The sequence below is a fragment of the Ambystoma mexicanum genome, chromosome 13, assembly GCF_040938575.1.
Source record: "Ambystoma mexicanum isolate Mex_15411 chromosome 13, UKY_AmexF1_1, whole genome shotgun sequence".
Lineage (NCBI taxonomy): Eukaryota > Metazoa > Chordata > Amphibia > Caudata > Ambystomatidae > Ambystoma > Ambystoma mexicanum.
The window spans coordinates 838,116,887-838,138,547 of NC_090938.1; the positions used below are offsets into that span (position 1 = coordinate 838,116,887).

Genomic DNA, 21,661 nt, shown 5'->3' on the forward strand with positions numbered 1-21,661 from the left:
CTCGTGTTGGGGAAATCCTTCGCCACCCCCGCAGTGGACGCCACTCTAACCACAGACGCATCCCTCGCATGATGAGGGGCTCACCTATCCCATCACACTGCACACTGAGTTTGGACTCAAAGTGTGGCATCCAAACACATATCTGCTGGAATTGTTGGCAGTCTTCAAAGCACTGAAGGCCTTCCAGACATACCTACAAGGGAAAACAGTGCTAATCCTCACAGACAGCACCGCGGCCATGTACTACCTGAACAAGCAAGGGGGCACTCACGCTCCAGGACTGTCCAAGCTGTCCCAGAACATCTGGAAGTGGGCTCTCAAACACATGTTCCTGTTATCTCAACATGTACCGGGGGAACTCAATCTTCTGCAGACGGACTCAGCAGAGACTTCCCTCTGCCCGCAGAGTACGAATGGCGATTGCACGAAGACATTGTCTCCGTTTTCGCAGAATGGGGCTTCCCAGAGATCGACCTGTTAGCAACTCTGGAGAACACCCAATGCCAAGATTACGCCTCCAGGTACCCCCAGAACCGCTCCAAGAGGAACGGCCTCTGGATAACATGATCGGGGAAATTTGGCTGTGCTTCACCACCCACCCCCACCCCCTAACTCCCCTTCTCAACAAGATAGTGCACAAGATGCACCAGGAACCAGTTACCATGAAACTGGTGGCCCCATGTGGGCTTGCCAACCGTGGTTCGCTCATCTGATGGAGATGTCACTGTCTCCTCCAGTGAAACTATCCTGCCCGTACAACATGTTGTCACAGGACAGGGGACCAACGCTGCTTACATGCCCACAAACCCTGAACTTGGCAGCCTGGCACCTGAGGTCATAGAATTTGGACATTTGCAGCTCACTCAGAGATGCATGGACTTTCTCAGAGAGGCAAGGGAACCAAACACTCGTTACTGCTACTCTAGTAAGTGGAAACGGTTCGTAATCTGGTGTAACTCAAAGAGCATCAACCCTGTTGACTGCTCTCCCACACACACATTGTTCTATACCTGACTCACTTGCTGGACTCAGGGTCAGTCTTTAATTCTATTAAAGTTCACCTTGCTGCACTCTCCACCTATACTACGTCTCAACATAGTGTCACGGTGGAAAGTTCCAGTTATTAAAGCTTTCATGGAGGGAGTGAAAAGAATTCACCCTCCTATATCTAACCCAGCTCCCGGATGGGTCCTGAACGTTGTTTTAACCAGGCTAATGCCCCCCCCCCCCCCCCCCCCCCTTCGAGCCCATGCATAAAGCAACCCTTAAGGATCTCACTCTTAAGACTGCTTTCTTGATAGCTATCACCTCCATTAGGAGAGTGAGTGAACTACAAGCGCTCTCTATCTCAGATCCCTTTGTAACAGTTCACAAAGATGAGATGGTTCTGCGCGCACACCCTAGGTTTGCACCGAAATCCATTTGTTTCATGTCAACCAGCCTATAGAACTTCCAACTTCAAACTTGGGAGAAAAGTGCCTGCACACACCGGATGTGCGCAGGGTGATCATGTTTTATATGGAAAGAACTCGACCACTAAGAAAGACTAATCAGTTCTTTGTCTCAGTGGCGGCAGGAAGAGAAGGAGATAGTTTCCAAATCCACTATCTCTAGATGGATTGCCCATTGCATCACTCTGTTTCTCTCTTGCTAAGAGAGAACTACCCTTCAAGCATAGAGCACATTCTACTCTAGGCACTGGGGCATCCATAGCGTTCATTGCAAATGTTCCCCTTGAGTCCATTTGCAAGGTGGCAACCTGGAGGTCTGTACATACCTTTACAAAACACTATTGTCTAGATGCCCATTCTAGATCTGATTCCCAGGTAGGACAAGCAGTACTAAGACATCTTTTCTCTACTGTTCCTTCTCACAACCCACCTCCAACTCCGGGTACTGCTCGCTAGTCTATGCACAGCATGTGATTCTACGCAGATTAACAAGCATCAGAAGACAATGCATTACTTACCGTAAAAGCATTTCTGATGGTTGTATCTGCTTAGATTCACAAGCGCCCACACTTCCTCCCCGCTCGGATGGAAGGAACATAGACATCTTTCTACATCTCTCTCTCTTTTCTGTACTCATTTACGTTAGTCATAAGGCTCCCTCATGGCAGAAAAATAGAGGGACCTCGACGCGTGAGGGATTTTGGGTACACCACATGTCGCTATAGGGATAGTATTACAGACACGCCTATGTCGACGTCCCCTTTTCGACTTTTGAAAAACAAGATGCAATACTCCGCAGTGACTACTCGATGTCGGACTATGTACAGCATGTGAATCTAAGCAGACACAACCATCAGAAATGATTTTACGGTAAGTAATGCATGTCTTACCAGATGTAAGGTAGCCGGGTGTACTGCTAGGTGCTAAGGCGACGTGGGGTAGGGTTATGCGTCTCATGGCAAAGCCGGCTGAGACAACTGTGAATGGCCTTAACTTCAGGCCTTGTCTTAAGGCCGGCTGGGTCGCATCGCCTTTGATGATGCGGGTGTCGGCCAATCAGGAACCTCTGTGTTCCAGGCAGTCTGGAACTAGGTGGAGGCTCCGGAATGGCAGCGTGCATCTTTCCAAGGAATAAAGTATGTAGTGCAGCAAAGGGGTGGAAGCAGGGGCGCTTCTCGATGGAGCCATGGTGCCGGTCCCAAAGTGGAATAAGTCCTTGAGGAGCCAGGTATCATGCCCAGCTGTCAAGGACCTCTAGGGTATTGCTGCAGGACTCATCTGATCATCCAGAAACTCGGGTGAGTCAGAAACACAGCACAGCCAATGGAAGATCTGCCCTTCACCAAACCCCAGGTGTCCAATCAGGATACCTGATAATGAAACTCATGCATACTCCCTAGACATACCAAAACCAGTTTGTGGATTGGGACCAGACAGTCCCAACCCACTTCCAGGAAACGCACATGGCCCTGCGCTAGCCGACGAAAAGCAAGGCTTTCCCGGGCAATGCATGACCATAACAGGAATTTCCTGGCTGGGCAGGAAGGTCACAGAACAAGATGGCCATTAGAGCAAACAAAAAACCTTGTGGCACGGCCATATTGGGACCCTAGCCACAGTTCATAGCCAAACACAGTAAACGCAGTAAGGCTAACAAAAAGTATTGTAAAAATAGTCAAAATGCAACTGCTGTGGATTTCATTGCTCCAGCTCTACAGCTCACATTTACCCATCCTGAGATAAGCCTGACTGCTCAGTTACACTACCATCTTGTGTGGTACAGGCCTATACCGATAGGTGGGTTACCTAATAAAAAGAGGACAAGGGTTGTGTAGTCTCCCCCTTGGCTACTACATCAATTCTTGCCTTGCACTCGGACCTTCTGGAAATGGCCATCTGCACTCCAATTGGTCTTCCCCCAAAGCGAGGACGGACTCAGCAAGAGGGGAGGTCATATTCTTCACCCAGAGATCAGGACTCTCAACTTTCACGCCTGGTAACTGAAAGGGGTGAGATACAAGGATTGGGACCTTCCAGAAGACGTAATGGAAGTGTTGGTTTCGGCGAGAAGACCAGCAACTAAATCCCCATAATGCTGCCGTTGGAATAGATTTTCGCAGCTGGTGCAGGGAAAAGAAACTAGATCCTTTCACATATACACTTCCCCAGGTTTTGCCTTTACTACTTCACTTGACTCATTCTGTGTTGCAAGTGGCCACGGAGAAGGGCTGTTTAGCGCCCCTTTCAATTTTCAGAAGATCTCCCGATGATGGATCATATTTCAAAGTACCGATTGTGACACAATGCCTGAAAGGCTTGACGAATCGGTTTCCGCCTACTCCCTTCATCGTGCCATCATGGGGTCTAAACCTGGTACGAAGGGGTTGTATGGGAGCTCCACACCAGAGGGCGCAGTGCTCGATGTCGTGGTGTTGATGTCCCTCGGGGGCTGCCGTAGAGTGTGAAGGTCATCAGCAGTACAGATAACTTGATCCGCGCCCGTTGGCTTCAATTCCGTTTTCCAGAAATCTTTGCTTCGATTGTTGAACGGCACGCTTCAGTTTTCTTCCAACACCCAAAGTCTGGGTTTAAAAAAATGCCATGACTGCGGGGCGAAGATGTCCATTACCGACCCCCACCGTGTCTGCCTGTGGAGCTTGGGTTCCGAACACCGGACCGATGACTGCGGGCCCTGTCTGGCCATGACAGGAGAAACTCTCAGGGAGTGCCGAGGTAAACTGGCGGCAGGGAGGGGGGCTTCGAAGTCCTCTACGAAGAGGGATACACATTTTGGGGACTATAGGGACTCATCCCAGTGCAAAAGTCGAAGTCTCGATCAAGGAGTCGATCGAGACCATCTTCGGCAAAGCAGAGACGCCATAGGTCTCCCTCTTCGTCTGATTCCTCTACCGAGGTTATCAGGTGCCCAACCATAAATGGGATGCTTTTAAGAGTTCAATGTTGCGTATATTCGAGAATGCGGCCTTGACCCCCTCGGAGTCACGCAAAGACCCATGCCCTGGTCGATCCTTCAGATGACACAGGGAGGTTCAAGACTACCATGGCAAAGCTGAGTGTCAAACCGGCAGGTCGCTCTTGGTCTGATGAGAAATCGTTGAGGGTATCGTCTCGAGAACATAGTCCTTCTCCGATACCTCTGAAAAAGAGCACATCGTCGACTGCGTGAAGCCTGTCGATGCATAAATTGAAGGCAACACAGAGTAAAAGGCGCTAGTGTTGAAACCTTTGATACCATTGCCAAAGGTTTCATCGCCATTGTCGAAGCCAGCATCGATGCCATTAGTGTCAGCGCCTTAGACGGTCACTTCGACCATTTCGTGGCTTCTACCCAGTCAGAAGATTTATAAACCTGTGCCGAAGAAAGTCTATGGCCTCAATTTATCAGGAAGAGCAAGCCTCTGAAGAGGATTCTCTCCCCTTTTGGTTTGCGTTATGGCACGCAAAATGCTGCTGAGGAGTTTATTGGTCAGGAATCCAGGATAACTGATCTGTATGATTGCCTTCAGTTGGCTAGTGGTATAGACACTTCGCCAGAGCTGGAATTTGGCAGACCTGACCTAGATGAACATGCAGATTCTGCATACAGGAACATCATGAATAGGGTCATTGATTACATGGACTGGAGCAGGAATTCTCCTGCCTATGAACAAGACGATATGATGGATATCCTGAATCAAGACCCTCAGAAGGACCCAGTATTACCTTTTCATGCAGCCCTTCAGAGGAAGGTCATGACAAACTGTGAAACTACAGAATCGGGACCTTGTGAAACTACAGAATCGGGACCTGCTGTAAACAGGAACTTTGCCAGAAAATATAGGCCTTCTAGTATTGATCCAGACTATTTGTCCACACACCCTACACCTGAAAGATTTGTGGTTCAGGCAGCCACATCGACTAGGCAGTCTGCTTACCCCTCTGTTCCCCCGGATAGGGACTGTTGGGCAAGATTGTATGCAGTACCCTTTGGGTGCATTACAACAACCCTGACCTCCTGGCCATAGGAACCCAACCTTTGGTACAAGTCTGTTAGATACTCTTAGAACTTGGTCAAAGGAAAAGGTTATTAGAACAAACAAGAGTCCACAAATATTCTTAAGTAGGCAAATAGTTCTGGATCCCCTAAGAAGACTCCTTCAGTATAACAGGTTAAGGCAAAGTCAATGGGAAAAAGTCTTATATGGGCTGAAGCTCTTCCGGTAGGTAAGTAGGAAAAGTCTTTGCGCAATGTTTTAGAAGTCTTTGAAGAAAAGAGGAATCAATGTAGGGCCCCAAGCTGTTAGACTTGTGAGTAGTAGAAGTTGCAAGCAACTCTACAATAAGAGGTAAGTTCTATCAGACTTTACAGTACCTTTTGGATTGAAGAAAAAGTGCAGCGGATGACTTCTGTTCCTGTGCAGCTCGGCAGATCTCACTGTTCCTGGGCCTCTGTCGTGGGGACAAGAGGGAGGACTTTTCGGGACTCCTGCACTGCAATGGGACGGTCACCGCTCGCAACCATAAATTTTCGAACAAGTGGCTCTTCAGTGTTTCAGCTCCTCACGACTACCGCAAATAGCAACACCGCAATTTCTGGCTGTCGGGATGGACTTTCCTTACTTCTCGGGTCCCGTACTCTGAGTCCTGCTTCCTCGGTGTCCGGAGGATCTTCCTGGAGTTCTTGGCCAACCTAAAAGCAACACACACTATCTGGTGTTAAGGTTTCCAGCAGCAACTCTGTGGAAATGCAACCAGCTCTGAGAGAATGTCCAGGTGGCTTACTTTGGAGTTGTTTGGTCCTACAAACTCAAAGGACGAAGTCTTCCTGGCAGGGGCTTCTCTGTCAATACGAATTTGGAGTTTCAGCACAGCAGCAGGGCTTCACCGGGCAAACCAACGGTCCTGCGGTTACAGAAGGAGTCCTCTTCAAGTTGTTCTTCGGTTCCTTTGTCAAGTGGTCGACTCTGCCTTCCAAGCCAAAATCCTCACCTTTTTATTCAGTTCTCTCCCATTCATCCCAGCCTAGCTGTCAGTCACCCAGCAGGGTGGCTGTCCTTGCCGGACAGTCAGCCGGCCAATCACCACAGAGTGCATTTCGATCTCCTAAGAGACTAAGCACAAGGAGTTTCGGGCGTCTCCCTCACTTCCTGCCACCACCAGACACCCTGGAGCCAGAGGCAGGCTTCACTCGTGAGTCCCCAAAGGTAAAGTGAACAAAGGACCAAACCTGGTTTGGCGCGCAGAGTATATCTCAAGAAGGACCTTTCCACAAAGAAATGGCAAAAAAAAAAACGGGCCATTTTGACAACATGGCACCCTGCAGTGCTTTACTGTAGCTGCAAACGCAGCCCGCGGTTAATGCACACCACGGTAGTTAAAAAGTAAACCATTGCCACCAGCCATTCATCGAGGAAAGGATAACATAAACATGTTACATGAGAAGCTAGACAAAAGTGGATACTAGGTAACCCCTCCAGCACCCTATTGTAAGATGGTGTGTGCTGAGTGTAGAAAGTTCCAAATGTAAGTATAGTCAATTTCACTTTACTGCTCTGGGAAGCAGTAGTTTATCCCAGAGAAGGTATTCAAACCTTTGGGAAATCTGAAAGACTTCCCTGTGTCACTGCATTGAAGGTGCTGTGACACAATGTAAAAGATGCCTATGGACTTTGTCAGACTCCACAACAAAAAGAGAAACTGTGTTCAAAATCCCATTAAATACGTGAGAGTGGGGGGAAAAAGGGTCTCACTGTCTCCAGGTTAAAAAAATAGTCTTCAAAATCCAGCAGAGTTGCTGGGGGTTTCCTAAGGTGGAGGGAATTAGCACATTTCTGAGAACTCTCCCTAACATGCCCCACCCGTGGGGGCCCAGCATAAGGCTAAGCACTGCGAGTATGCTTCCGTCACGTTTGCTGCTGCTGCAGGTTCTTCGACGGTCAGGGCGCGATCGGCATCTATCTCCAGTCACCTCTCTGGTTCTTCGTCCAAAAAGAAGGCAGCTACCCCTGGGAAGGTGAGCGAGAATCTGGAGAAGGCCAAACAGGAGAAGGCCAAGCAGGGTATGGTGTCTGGCCTACCCACGACAGAGAAGGCCAAAAAGGACGAGGTGTCCGGCCCGGCTGTGAAGACCAAGAAAGACAAGGGACCCGGCTTGTCCGTGAAGGCTCAGGTGCACCAGGGAAATTCGTCCCCCTCCATCGAGGTGGTGGTGGTGGCGTCGTCACCCACTAAGGCCGTAGGGGCGGACCCGGCCCAGGGTACCAGACGATGGCCACGGTGTCTCTTCCTCCCAGGAGGGAGGCTTCGAGCAAGCCAGTTGAGAAGACGCACCGGAGAAGATGATGCCGGACTTCAACACGAGTCAGGACCCGAAGAAAGGAGTTATCGGGGGGTGGGTGGTAAAGGCCTCCAAGGAACTGACATTTCCTTGGCCGATGAGGATGAGATAATTTCCGTCCACACCGTCCAGGGGGATGATGACGATGAGTGGGAAGGTGGGGAATCGCCCCACGAGGGGGGCGGCGACGGCAAAGACGAATGGGTTTCCGTCAATGGAGACGATGACGAAGGGCCCTGAGAAGAGGTCCCTGGGCCCAACGCGCCTACCCCCCTAGGTACTGCCAAAAGATCTTCCACTGGAAAGCCTTTTGACCCTCCACACGCTGGTATCGGAGATGCAGAGGAGGATGCCGATGGCTCCTCTGCCCGCTCCACCCGCGGCACCAGTTCCGGCCACCCCGTTGACACTGGTGTAACACCAGGCTAAGAAGAGGAGGCAGCATCTCACGCCTCCATGCCACCCATCGCCTTCCTCTTCCCCCAGGGGAGACGAATCGGACACGGCGTCAACAGGCACATATGACGATGGCGGGATGGGGGACCTTCCTTCGCCTCCACCGGACGAAGTAGGATCCTTCCATGCAATGATCACCCGAGCGTTAGAGCTTTTCCACCTCACGCCGGTGGAAAAGGTTTCTTGTATCAGCGCAGGGAGGCGAAGAGGAAGAGAATCCTTTCGGTCCCACTCCTGGACCATGTCTGGGATGACTGGCTGGCTCTGATGAAGAACCCCTCGACAGCCCCAGCAAAGGGATAACGGCTGTAGAAAAAGTACAGGGTTCTGGCCGGACTCTGCACCCAAGTGCTTGCAGTCTAAACTGTCGACTCAGTGGTCTCAGCAGCTGCCAGGAAGAAATCGTAGAGTTTGGGGTCGTCTTATTCTTCTGCCCGCCCCCCCCCCGAAAATGAGGGGAAGAAATAATTTTCTATGGGTAGAAAGGTTAGCTACTCGGCGGCGATGACGGTCAAGGCTGGCAATGCCCTTTCGATAGTAGCCAGAAATGACCAGGCGCTGTGGTTTAAGCTGGTGCCGCTCCTGGACATCCTCCCCGACAACAAGTGGGTAGAGGCTTTGGAGATCATTCAAGAAGGCGAGTTGGCATCGGACCACGCCATCACGGTGGCCGTGGACATTGCCAACACGGGTTTCCGCCAGATAGAAAACTGTCTGCCTTCGCCGTCGTGGCTGGCTCAAGGCCACCAACTTTAGGCACGAGGTCCAGACAAGGGTTTTGGACATGCCCTTTGATGGGGACAACCTGTTCAGGAAGGCTGTGGATGAATCCCTCCAGGCCATCAAGACGAACACTGAAGACGACATGTGCCCTAGGCACGCTACGACTACGTCCTTTCATTCCTCAGGCGGGAGGTCTAGCTGTTGAGGGGTTTCGGCGGGGGCGGCTCCTCTTACCGCCAGCCCTCCCGCTCCTCACGCTCCTCAACCCAGGAAGCCAACAGGGGTCGCTCCAAGACCTTTGGGAGCGGACACTGTCATTGGGGACCGCAAGGCAGCCTGTCGACCTCCAAGTAAGATTAAACTGGGCAGAATGTTGGGCCTTCACCCTTGCACCCCGGTGGGAGTCCGTTTGACAAACTTTGTTGGTGTGTGGAAGACCATCTCCACCGACAGTTTGGTGCTGGATGCTCTCGCCCACGGACACAGAGTTCCAACAAAAGTGTCCCCAATACCATTGGTGGCCCGGCAGGAAAACCACATCCCTAAGCTGCTGCTGGAGGTTTAAGCCATGCTATATATAAAAAAAAAAAATTTAAAAAGGGAGCGATGGAGCTATTTCCAAAGCAGCTTCAGGGCTCTGGGGTTTACTCAAGGTACTTCCTCGTAGGAAAGAAGACCAGGGGATGGAGGCCCATTCTCGACCTACGACTGCGGAACAAGTATATGAAGTCCCAGAAGTTCAGACTGGTCACGCTTCAACATATGCTCGGCCAGCTGGAGGAGAGACTTTCTGTAGACGTTGGACCTAGAGTACGCTTACTTCCATGTCCCCAACCACAAAGGACACCGCAAGTTTGTGCTTCATCGTTCAAGGGAAGCATTACCAGTTCAAGGCTTTCCCCTTCGGACTGAAGTTGCACCTGGAGTCTTCACCAAGTGCTTGGTGCCGGTGGGGGCCCATCTATGACTGCAAGGGATCCATGTGTACCCTGACCTGGATGACTGGCTCATCTGTGCCAGGTCAAAGGACATCGCCGACGACCACACGGCGAGGACCGTCCGGCTGCTGACAGAACTGGGGCTCTCAGTGAATTATGCAAAGTCCTGCTTGACTCCATCGCAGGACGTGCTGTTCCTGGGTTCCAGACTCGACACGGTGGCCTGCCTACCTGGCGTCACCGTCGGAGGAGAGGATATCTGCCATCCTAGGCAAGGTGCAATGGCTGTTGGCATTCAGTTGCCACAGTGAGGACAATCCAGTCTCTACTCTGCATTTCGTCATGGATATTCCTGATCCGGCTCTGCAGGTTGCAGATGCACCCTCTACAGGAGTTCCTCAACTCCTGTTGGTTCCAGGTGTCTGGATGCTTCCAGGACAGGATTGCGATCGACGAGTTCTGTCGGGCGATAATGTGGTGGGATATGCACTCCAATATAGCTGGGGGCAGGGATTTCCAGAGCCCCCTGTACCAGGAGATGCTCACAACAGACGCTTCCCTGGTAGAATGGGGAGCCCACACCGGATGCCTTCACAGCAGAGGCCTGTGGCTGCTGGAGAAGACATTTAACATCAACGTCGTGGAGCTACGGGCAGTGTTTTGGGCTCTCAAGTCATTTGTGCTGTCCCTCAAGGGCAAGGTGGTGAGGTTCTTCACGGACATAATGTTTTGCATCCATAAACATGGGGGCACCAGATCCCCTGCGCTCTCCAAAGAGGTGCAGGACTTATGGCACTAGGCCGTGGCTCAGGGGAAGTTCCTCATTCTGTTTCACTTGGCAGGAGTAAAGAACACCATTGCCGACTCTCTCAGCAGGGAGCTGCGTTCTTGCCACGAGTGGGAGTTTTGACAGGACCAAGTGGACAACCTTTTCCTCAAATCAGGCAGTCCCCAGATCGATCTGTTTGCGACGGCGACCAAGTGCCGGAGGTTCGCCAGCAGATTGCCCCAGCCGAGGAGCATGGGGGACGCATTCTCATTCCCTTGGGAGAAGGCCTGTTTCTGTATGCGTTCCCTCCGTTGCTGTTACTTCTTCGAGTCATCAATCGACCCAGATGGTACCGGTGCAGGATGAGCCTCGTTGCACTAGCGTGACCAAGGCAGATCTGGTACCCGGACCTTCTCAGGATGTCAGCGTCCCCTTCAGTCAAGCTGCCAGTGGTCGCGGATCTTCTCGCCAGGGAAGGAGGTTAAATTCTGCACCACGACCCGGGTTCTCTGAACCTGAATGGCTGGCTCCTGCAGCCTTAGAAATTAGGTGGCTACGATCTTCCAGCGGTCTGCAAAGAGATTCTCGCCAAGGCCAGGGCGTAATCTACCTTGAAATGCTACGGACAGAAATGGAAGCGCTTTACTGTTTGGTGCTGTGCACCGAGGATTAACCCTCTGAGGGTAACGGCCCCTCAGGTATTGCCATATCTACTGTCATTGGCTAAATCAGGGCTGGCTCACTCCTCCATCAAGATTCATCTGGCAGCGATCTCCTGCTACACCAGATCTCTGGGACGTTCTTCAGTGGTTGCACCGTCTGGTCATGGAGTTCATCAAGGGACTGTTCCGATCGTTCCCGCCATTGAAGGCTCCGGCCCCGGTGCATGATCTCAATGTGCCGCTGACTAGGCTCATGGGGGCTCAATTCGAACCTGTGCATTCAGCTCTGCTTAAGTTTGTCGTGGAAGACAGAGCTTTCCTCTTGGCCATCACCTCTGCACGACGAGTAGGTGAGATCCAGGCCCTGTCATGCACGTGGCCTTACTTGACTTTTCACGAGACAAGGGTGGTGCTGCGGATGCCCCCCTTCATGCTAAAGGTGCCGTCAGAATTTCACCTCAACGCGCCCTTGGAGTTACTTGTTTTTTTTTCCAAAAGGACTTTGCAATGGCTGGATGTGGCTAGAGCGCTGAAGTTTTATGTGGCCCGCACAATGAGTTTCCAGAAAACTTCTCAGCATTTTGTGATCTTTAGTCTTGTGAACCATGGGAAGGCCCTGTCCAAGGCTTCCGTTTCCAGGTGGGTCTCTGGCTGTATCACTCACTGTCACCGTTTGGCAAACCGACCGCTGCCTGGCCGCCCGAGAGCCCATTCTACCAGTGCGATAGCTGCTACAACAACGTTCCTGTCTGGTGTGCCCCTGCTGGATATCTGCAGGGCTGGTACGTGGAGGCCGACGCACACCTTCACAAGATTCTACTGCTTTGACAGGGATTCCAAGTCAAGAGTCGGCCAAGCAGTGCTGCGCAACCTGTTTGCTTGAAGGTGAGCCTGGTGAGGAGGTAAGAAAGTGCTTCCATTGAGCCTTGCCACCTCCCGTGGTTGTGCATGTGTGTACTGCTATGTATTCTTTATTCATGGGCATGTGAATCCATGCCAGACCCCAATGCTGGAGAAGGAACAAGTTACTTATCTGTAACTGTTGTTCTCCAGCATGGGTCTGGCATGGATTCACATGCGAACCCTCCCGCCTGCCCCTCCTTTATTGGTCTTACTGCCACTTACGTGCTACCGATTCTGAAGATGGGTGACAGAGGAGGGGCTTGGGTAGAGGGCAGTCATAGGCTAGGGGCAGTATGACCCAGAGCTCAGTGATTGGTTTATAGGAGAAAGACAGTTTAGAAACAAAACTGGAATTGTTTTTTCTTTTACTGAGGATTCCCAGCCCGACCACGGGGAATATTCATGAACATGTGAATCCATGCCAGACCCATGCTGGAGAACAGTTACAGGTAAGTAACTTGTTCCATCTGGTTGCCCTGTCAGCTTACACCACTTCACAGAACAAAGTGTCCTGGTGGAAAATACCTGTCATGAAGGCATTGATGGAAGGGGTGAAGAGGCTGTACCCCCAATGTCCAACCCTCCCCTGGGTTGGGATCTCAGTGTAGAGCTCTCCAAGCTCACAAGGCCTCCCTTTGAGCCTATGCACAAGGCCAGCCTAAAGCATCTTGCCTATAAAACGGCATTCCTGGTAGCTATCGCCTCCATAACACGAGTCGGTGAGCCACAGGCTTTGTCTGTACAAGATCCCTTTTTCATTATACACAAGGACAAGGTTGTCCTCCGAACACATCCTAGGTTCTCACCGAAATTCATTTCAAGTCCCATGTACATCAATTCGTAGAACTTCCCACCGTCTTTCAGAATCCATCCAACTCGGCAGAAAGAAGCCTCCATACAGACTTATGCACAATACAATGCATCTACTGTGTCTCATTGGTTCACATTGTAAGATATATAAATATTAATGAGAATTATTCATTTTCTTTTTCCTATTTTCTCTTTTGTTGCATTGATCTATGTTGTACACACACAAAGTTCCTTTGGTTGGACTATGCATGTTGACATTGTACCACAATACATTTTATTGGTTGTAAATATTATGTAATTACTGGCTATCTTATTAGTTGTTTGTCCTGAAGACGGAGACCACTCCGAAATGCATTGGCTTCTGCACTGCATACTGCATTTTGAAAAGATGTAATAAATACTCACTGATTTTTACCCATTGTATCTTGTAAAGGAATATGTTAAACTAAGTAAATGGACTACAGCATATCAAATATTCTATTATAGTGTGAGCAACACGTTGGACCAGGATTGTTCCCTGATCCTCTCCTCAAGCCTGACTGCAAAGTTGCAGTAATCACTATAGAGCAGTTTGGTCTTTCTTTTGTTCGAAGGCCTGCTTCGCCTTACGTTACCGCATCCTTCACCAGAGGGATTTGGAAAATCTTCATAAGATTTCCCAAGAACGCTTGATAAAGGGCCTGAGCGCAAACCCCTGTGGCAACCAAGATCTACACCACCTGAAAACCTTAATCTAAAATCTTTTGAACTATAATGTATGGTCTGTTGTCTTGATTGCAAGAACCACACCACACTCAAACTGCTCTGGTCTTGAAGTCTGCCTTATGCCGTGGCGCAGCGGCACAGAACTTATTGTATTCCTTGAGTGGGGACCAAGACGACTTTAGCATGGCTATCTCTGTAGCGCTGCTTTGATCTTTTACCTTCTCGCTCCCGCCGAGTTTGAGACACTTTCCATTGGTATTGTTTTGTGGCAATAAGGGAAGAACAAACTGGACATTTAGTACAGTTCCTAAATGATTGTGGCCAAACGAATGCATGAAATTGTATTGACAGCTGGTTTCCCTCGTAGAATAAGTTATTATATTTGAGTGTGGGTGGCATCAAGTTTTAGTCCAGGATGTTCCATGTTTAACCCTTCAGCAGTCTGACCTGATGACTGAGGTTCAGATACTTTTCTTTTCTTTTTGATAGATCACTTCTGATGAGGAAGATAAGACCAAGAAAGAATCGGGCAGAAGAAAGCAGGTGAGTGTCTCCTTGTGTAGGTGCAATACATGGGGGAGGGAGCAGAGTTGTGCTCTCCGGTATAGAAGTGAAATGAAGGGCACAACAGCCATTGTGGTGTGTGATTCCATGTTACACTAAGTCTTGTAATGCTACGTTTTTGTCCCTTTTGTTTATTATTTGTAATGCGCTCCAGACCCGAAGGCATCAGGGCGCAGGGGTTACAAGGAAGTTCTCAGCTTAGTTGCACAGATAAATACATTGCATATACAGGAATGAAATAGATACTAGATGCGGAACGCTGTAGCTGCTTCCCTGAGGTAACACGGGGGCACCAAGGCGGATTCAGTGCAGAGTCTGAGGAGTTGCTGGAGTTGGCGTGCTGACTCTCCTGGTCTGCTTTTGCTTTCTGTCTTTGTGGGCGTGCTCTCCTACAAGACCTCTCTCTCACCGCAGAACGGGTGCGGAGTCAGTGCAGAGTCTCGGGAGTCCGAGGCAGCCATGCAATCATCGCCTTCCCTTTACCTCCTCGGTGCCAGACGGTGCATATTGGTGCAACCATGAGCGGCCCCCTAAGAAATGGCTTGCCAACAACGCCATTTTCCATGACGAGAGCGCAATTAAAGCGGCTTTGATCTGCAGAGGATTTACAGACTTTGGAGCCACTTCGTTGCTCGGCAGATCAAGTAAGTCGAGAAGTTCATATAAGCTGCTATGCATGTGATGCATCTGACAATGCTTCAACCCGCCTGTTACCTCCTTTGCTGGTTGCCGCATCTCCCGAGCCTCGTTGCTCTCTGAACGAGACCTCACGAGAAGGCGGCTTAACTTGTGATAAAACAGTCCCCCAACATTCTGCAAATTTGGACACTGCAGATTTGGACCCTGTTTCACAACCGTCAACCATAGAGGAGGTGGGGAGGAGCTTGGAACCCTGGCTCCGGTCAGCCCCTTGCCCCGCCCCCCTTACCAAGGCCTGCTCCTGCCCTTCACCTCACTCTCTGGTAGTTCCCCAGCTGCGGGTGCTGGCTTGGAAATCTTACAAACTACTGTTATGTGATGCCTATGGTCAAAAGTGCGCATTGACTCAGAATCGTGAACAGCCTATGCCTTAACGGGCCCACTCACTGGACAATGCTCTGCAGAGACGATCCTTGTATTACAGTGCCACTGCAAACCCTATGGGCAGTGCATCTGAAAGTTTTCATGACAACGTTTTTTCTGAGATAACAGAAAATCAAGACGCCCTTGCTGAGTCAGATATTCTGTTAGCCTTGCCTTCACAGCCAGCTGTGCTCTGCAGAATCTGCCCGCCTCTGAAAACAGACGAAATTCGTTGGACGTTGTAAACGAGCTACTGCTCGACTTAACTCAGATCATCAAGGACAGACTACTGAAAAATGCGAAACTGAAGTTTGTGAAACTGATGATCAAAATCGTCAAAAAGAAATGGACACTCACCTTTCAACGCAAATCCATTCCGCGATAGCCTACATAAGAGCGGCGGGCTGCGCCAATATAAAGATGTTCGCAGTGAAAAAACCTGGAGTCAGGAGTGAATAAGTTGCGACCCCTTGCAAGACTGTCATCATCATCATCTGACAGTTAATCAACCGACTCTTCTCTGATGGAACGCTCCTATCCAAAAATCAGGAAACCTAAATGCTATCAGCGGCAGAGACCTGGAGGAACAACACGGGGAAACGTCGAACTCCAATGATGCTAACTTGATAAGACCTTCAGTCGACAATCATGGCCTCCATAGCCATAACAATTGCTCCATTTACTAAACTGTATGAGCACATTAATGAGAACATTAAAGACCTTTCAACACCAACTGCGGTCCTTAATACTAAACTTACTGACATCGAGAGCAGGAGCATCCATCGAAAAGACGACTTATGCACCTTAAGCAACAAAATGGAGTCTATGTTAAATATAATCACAGATCAAACGAAAAATAACATTGCGGAAAAAAAATGACTAGCAGAGGTGGCAAAAGAAGCCTTGAGCCTCTTTAAGAACAAGAGCGTGGAGCTAGCTAATGAAGCACCCCCTTACACCCTGTTGACCACTCAGCAAGCAATGTGGTGCACGACTCTACCAAAGTCAAAAACAAAGCCATGGCTACTGATCCTAAACAGCTGACAAATCTTTACAGTCTATAACTCTTGATCTATATTGGTCTCTGCTCTGAACACCTCTTCTGCGACACTTGGAAAAGAGGTATGCCTCGACGTCTCTAAATGCTTGAAAGGCTCTTCTGGAACGTCAGAAAAGTGCTACCAACTCCCTGTCACTCCTAAAAGCTTGCTGAAGAAGATTCCGGCTAGCACAAGTTCGATACTCTTGTCGGAACCTGTATCCAAAAGCCTACCAGTGGCACCTGAAAAGGACTTGCACCGCGATGACGGAAAAGGCAAGAACCCTCAACTAGGTAGTTCAGGTAAGCTTTCCCACGACATCTCATCCTCACCAACTCACCCGTGGATTGATATTGAGCAAACAACCCATGCCCCATCCTCATTTAATGAGGTACTAGTTAACCACTTTTTAACTAGTAACCCAGCTCACTTGAATCCACAAATGGCCTCATCCTCAATCTTGCAGGTTCCTAGTTCAACCACAAACCTGAGCAGCAATAATGTTTTACGCACTGTCGACACCAGCGAAAACCAGCTTCCTGATCTTTTTGATAACTTCAAGGGCGGTCCTAGTGTCGACAAAAAGGTTTTACCGAACCCTTCTGGAAGTGGCCTGCTGACAAAACTAAAAACCAAACAGTGTTAAAGATGAGGCTTGGAAATAGCTCTAGAAAATTCGTACGCAACATAAAAACTGTTAATGTAACGGTCAACAATAAAACTTGCCAAAAGATAAATCCACCTTCAAAACAAACCTGGCCGATGTAAAAGTTACTCAAAATGCAGAACAGATTGACCTGGTTGGTGCCTCCTGAAGACTCAATTGACCTGATTAATCTGTCCACCTACCAAGAGAAGGACACAGCTGTAACATACGAAGGAACCACCTGGGAGGAGCTAAACACAGAATTACCTGCCGATGATTCTTTAAAGCTGGCCGCCGGTGACTCTGTAAAGACGACCGCTGTTGAGGCTTCATGCGCACCAGACACAATGAAATGTCCCAGAATCTGGGGCGTGGCCAGCGACCGATGAGGACGTGACTCGTCGGCGCTCCCGCAGCCGCCTGAAAAATCCTGTAATATCCTGCGTTATGAAAAGGTGAAATTGCTAAAAAAACCAATAAATCCGAGCAGCGGAACACGATAGTAGCACCTAGCCGTGAAAGGGGCCGGATCCACGCCGGAAAACGCAAGATATCGGCATTTGAAACTGTGAACGTATCGCGCGGGCCCAACCAAGATGGCCGCCTCCAAGTCGCGATGAAGTAGAGCGAAGACAAACGGGGGCAGCTGTGAATCTCAACTGTCGGAGCAGATGCGGTACTAAATACCCTCGGAACAACTGGGCGTTATTCAAACCACAGACTTTGCACAGCAGTGGACCATATCCTGTTGCTGTGGCCGAGGGCGAGCAGACTGTGCGATGTTCCCCCACCCCCGGCACGCGACGGTGGAATCGACCCACGTAACGCCACTCCCGGGCAGCGGTGCCTCAAAGCGCCATTCGGCTCTTGGGCGGGCGGAGCCCGAGAGATCTGCTCCGGGACACCGCGGAAAGCATCGCCAGTCAAGAGGACCAAACCAGAATGGCTGGAACAGACGTGAAGGGCCTGTGACCCTCCTTCCTCCCCGCCCGACAACCGACATCCCACGGCACCTGGCAACCTGGCGAGGCAGCCTATCACACACCTGCGGTGCAGCCGCCTGGGGAGGAGATAATCGAGAACCTTGTGGAATACTGAATGGAACCATCTTTGCGAGGGCAGAATTGAGTAGGCGAGTTGGCCCTCCTTGATACGTCGTTCGTATGTATTTCAAGGTACTAAGGAGGCAAGATAAACGAGGTGACACCCCGAACAACTCATCGGTGAACAGAACCTCAAGGAGACCTCTACTGCTTAAGGCTCCTGAGACCAGAATGAACCTACGTTTACACCTGCTCCTGGAAAGGGCCCCAAACCTTAATACACCACTCGCGTTGCTTGCAATTGATTTTGAGAAAGCGTTCGATTTGGTGGTATGGGCAAGTCTCTGGACAATAATGCAGCGTATGGGCATAGGCGAAACCTTTCTCAGCGGGGTTCAACTTCTATACGAGGCCCCCTTGGCCGCAGTTAGAGTAAACGGTTGGACCTCTAGAACCTTCCCACTGGGCCGAGGCACTCGACAGGGCTGCCCACTGTCCCTCCCCCTTCTCTTCGCCCTGGCAATCGAGCCACTAGCCCGATGGCTCCGACAAGTAACTGCATGGTCCGGATTCCAATGGCCAAACGGACGGGAGGATAAACTCTCCCTTTATGCAGACGACCTACTGTTGCATTTGAGCAACCCGGACCATGCATGCCCCATCTTAGCCCGAATGCTGATGACCTTCGGGAATTTCAGTGGCCTCAGGGTAAACTGGGGGAAATCAGTCCTTTTCCCGGTTAAAGGCGATGATCTGGCAATTCCCCGGGACACCCCATGTCGAGTGGAGAGGGAAGGTTTTCGTTACCTGGCATATGGGTCACTGGGACACTATCAAAGTACGTGTTGCATAATCTACACCCGCTGATCGACCGCTTCGATGGTGACGTACAGCACTGGAGGCTCCTGCCACTAACACTCATGGGGAGAGCGGCCCTAATCAAGATGATGGCACTTCCACGTTTCCTCTGTCCTGCAGAACGCCCCGCTAGCCATACCAAATTCTGAGTTCACCCGGGGAGAGGGCCTCTTAAGGAAACTAATATGGAAGGGGGGCAGCCCCGAATAGCACTAGCCACGCTGCAGCGCTCTGTTTGGGAGGGGGGCATAGGAGTCCCACATCTCGGATCCTACTACTGGGCCAGTCAATTAAATATAGTTAATGACCTCCTCCATGGGGACCCAGAACTCCCACACATCAGAGCGGAATTACCTATTACCCAGGGCACCCCACCAATCCGAACACTATACCAAAGCCTACCCAGACCCCCCACACAAACTACTTCATCCCATATCGCGATTGTCTGGAGGCAGGCCCATAGACACATAGGCTGGGAGAACAGGATCACCACGGCACAACCACTATGGGGCAATCATATGCTGACGGAGGTTAAGAAATTGACTACATGGACCCAATGGGTGAGGGCCGGGATAACAACAGTGGGAGATGTTATCGCGGATGGCGCCATCCTTCTGTTTGAAACACTCCAACAGAAATTTGGAATCCCGGCAGCAGAACAATATCACTATACACAACTAACACGCTCTCAGGGGTTACAGGCAAGAACTTGCAGACGCACCAGATTATACACCCCTGGAACGTAACCTACTGCCACAACATATCCCCACCAAGGTAACAACTATACTGTATAAGGCCATCAAAGCATTTGCTACTCCGGAACTGGCCAGCCTCAAAACTAGATGGGAGCGGGATATTGACTCGGAGGACTGGATTCAGGTTCTCGTGCACCCTCGCGAAATCGCAATAGACTCCAGAATAAGACTGGTACAGATCAAAATACTTCACAGGGTATACTACCCCCGCGTGGCCTTTTTTGGTTGGGGAAGGGCAGCAGACCCCAATTGCCATGAGATTCCGGGGGGAGGAGGGCACCTTTTTTTATCTCCTCTGGGACTGCCCCAAGATCAGAGACTTCTGGACACAATGCTCACAAGTACTTACAAGAACGCTGGGCCGCACAATAACACTAGAACCCGCAATAATGCTACTGGGCGCTCCGGATGAAAACGCCTCGAACAAATGGGAGGGTATTTTTCTCTCCACAGCAATGGGCCTGATAAAGCGGGACATAGCACAGAAATGGGGTGCACCGGAATGTCCAACAGTCGACCAATGGGTCAACGAAATGGACATCTGCGCGACAAAAGAGCACAGAATATACACGGCACGGGGGTGCCCTGCAAAAGCTACAAAGATCTGGGGAAAGTGGGAAGAACGTGAAATTTTAGAACTATTGGTGGGCAATGGCGGGAGCACTGGGGTCCTATCTTGAACATTACAGGCGACATACTACTGGAGGTGATGCATGGAGTGACAAACATGAACAGACCAAGGAATCAACCCGGGGAGGGGGGGGGGGGGGAAACTGTTGATATGTTGTATGAATGTGTTTAAATCACCAATAAAATATGTTTATTAAAAAAAATGTCCCAGAATCTGCACTTTGGTGCATCCGGTATGTCTGGCCATAAATGTAAAAAGTGACAGTTCTCCATTCCCGACTATGGAAGAAAAAAGGGCCAAACTGGCGGTGTTTGACGCCTTTGTAAGCCCTCGAGGGAGAACACTGAATAATCAGACCATCTCTCAATGTACTTTCATGGAGCCCCAAAAATACCAGCCAAGGTCACATATGCCGGTTAAGGGATGTCCTTCGGCCCCCAATCCAGTGGGTAAAGATGGAACACAAAGACGAAGTTCTACCCTTACAAACAGTGCTAAAAATAATCCTCGTACCATAAATTTATCCTGGAATGAGTTGAAAACTCTGACGACTTAATTCCGAATCGCCAGAATGTGACAAAGCTGTTCCATCTCGTTCCAAGCTTGAGGGCCATTGTTTCAGAGGACCTGAAAATCGTGGAATTTTTCGATGAAAACAGAAAAGACAAGGTGATCCTGCATTTAGAGTCTAAAATAATCAGAGACATTCTGGTGGAAGTTGGACCAGTCTTGCTGTCTCTGGGTTTTGATATCTATAAGATCCCATATGCTGACGTAAGTGACAGTCCTTTCACAAACATAGATAAACCCAAGCTTTCACAAAGGACTCCTGACAGTAATATACAAAATGAAGAAAAACTTCCACAAACTGTAACCGAATCCCTGTTAACATCAAGGAGCACGATTACAAAAAAAGATGAAGTATCCGCAAAACCCATAGCTGGTGAACAAATAAAAATAACTATTGGTGGAGTTTCAGCCGCCCCACGTAACACAGAATTTTCTTCTGAATTAACAGATAACAAAAAGTGGGACTGGATAGCGTCAGCCTTAAACAAAAGGCCATAAAAATAATGCTGGGATTCTACCCATTCCCTGGCCTCGACCCTTGGATCCTAGAACACAAGAGGGTTTATGCACTTGTTTCACACACCATGGTTGTTCGAACTTGACCTGGTTTGCTTACAAGAAATCTGGTTAATGGAATGTCCAATCTTTCAAGACTTTGAACTAGCCCTAAACCCAGCTTTTAAACATCGTAAAGGAAACCCTATGGCTGGGCTACTGATCGCTGTAAAGAAATCTTCT

The 21,661-nt window shown here is 49.8% G+C and overlaps 1 protein-coding gene across 4 annotated transcripts in view; it reads left to right on the forward strand.

Annotated features, from left to right (window-relative positions):
• The window catches only part of ABCF1 (ATP binding cassette subfamily F member 1), a 1,170,658-nt gene that overhangs the window by 236,136 nt on the left and 912,861 nt on the right, over window positions 1-21,661 (forward strand). For all 4 annotated transcript variants that reach the window (XM_069635350.1, XM_069635348.1, XM_069635351.1 and 1 more), the window contains exon 8: window positions 14,244-14,297. In XM_069635350.1, coding sequence (XP_069491451.1) covers window positions 14,244-14,297 — 54 coding nt within the window. The remainder of the gene's footprint in view (window positions 1-14,243; window positions 14,298-21,661) is intronic.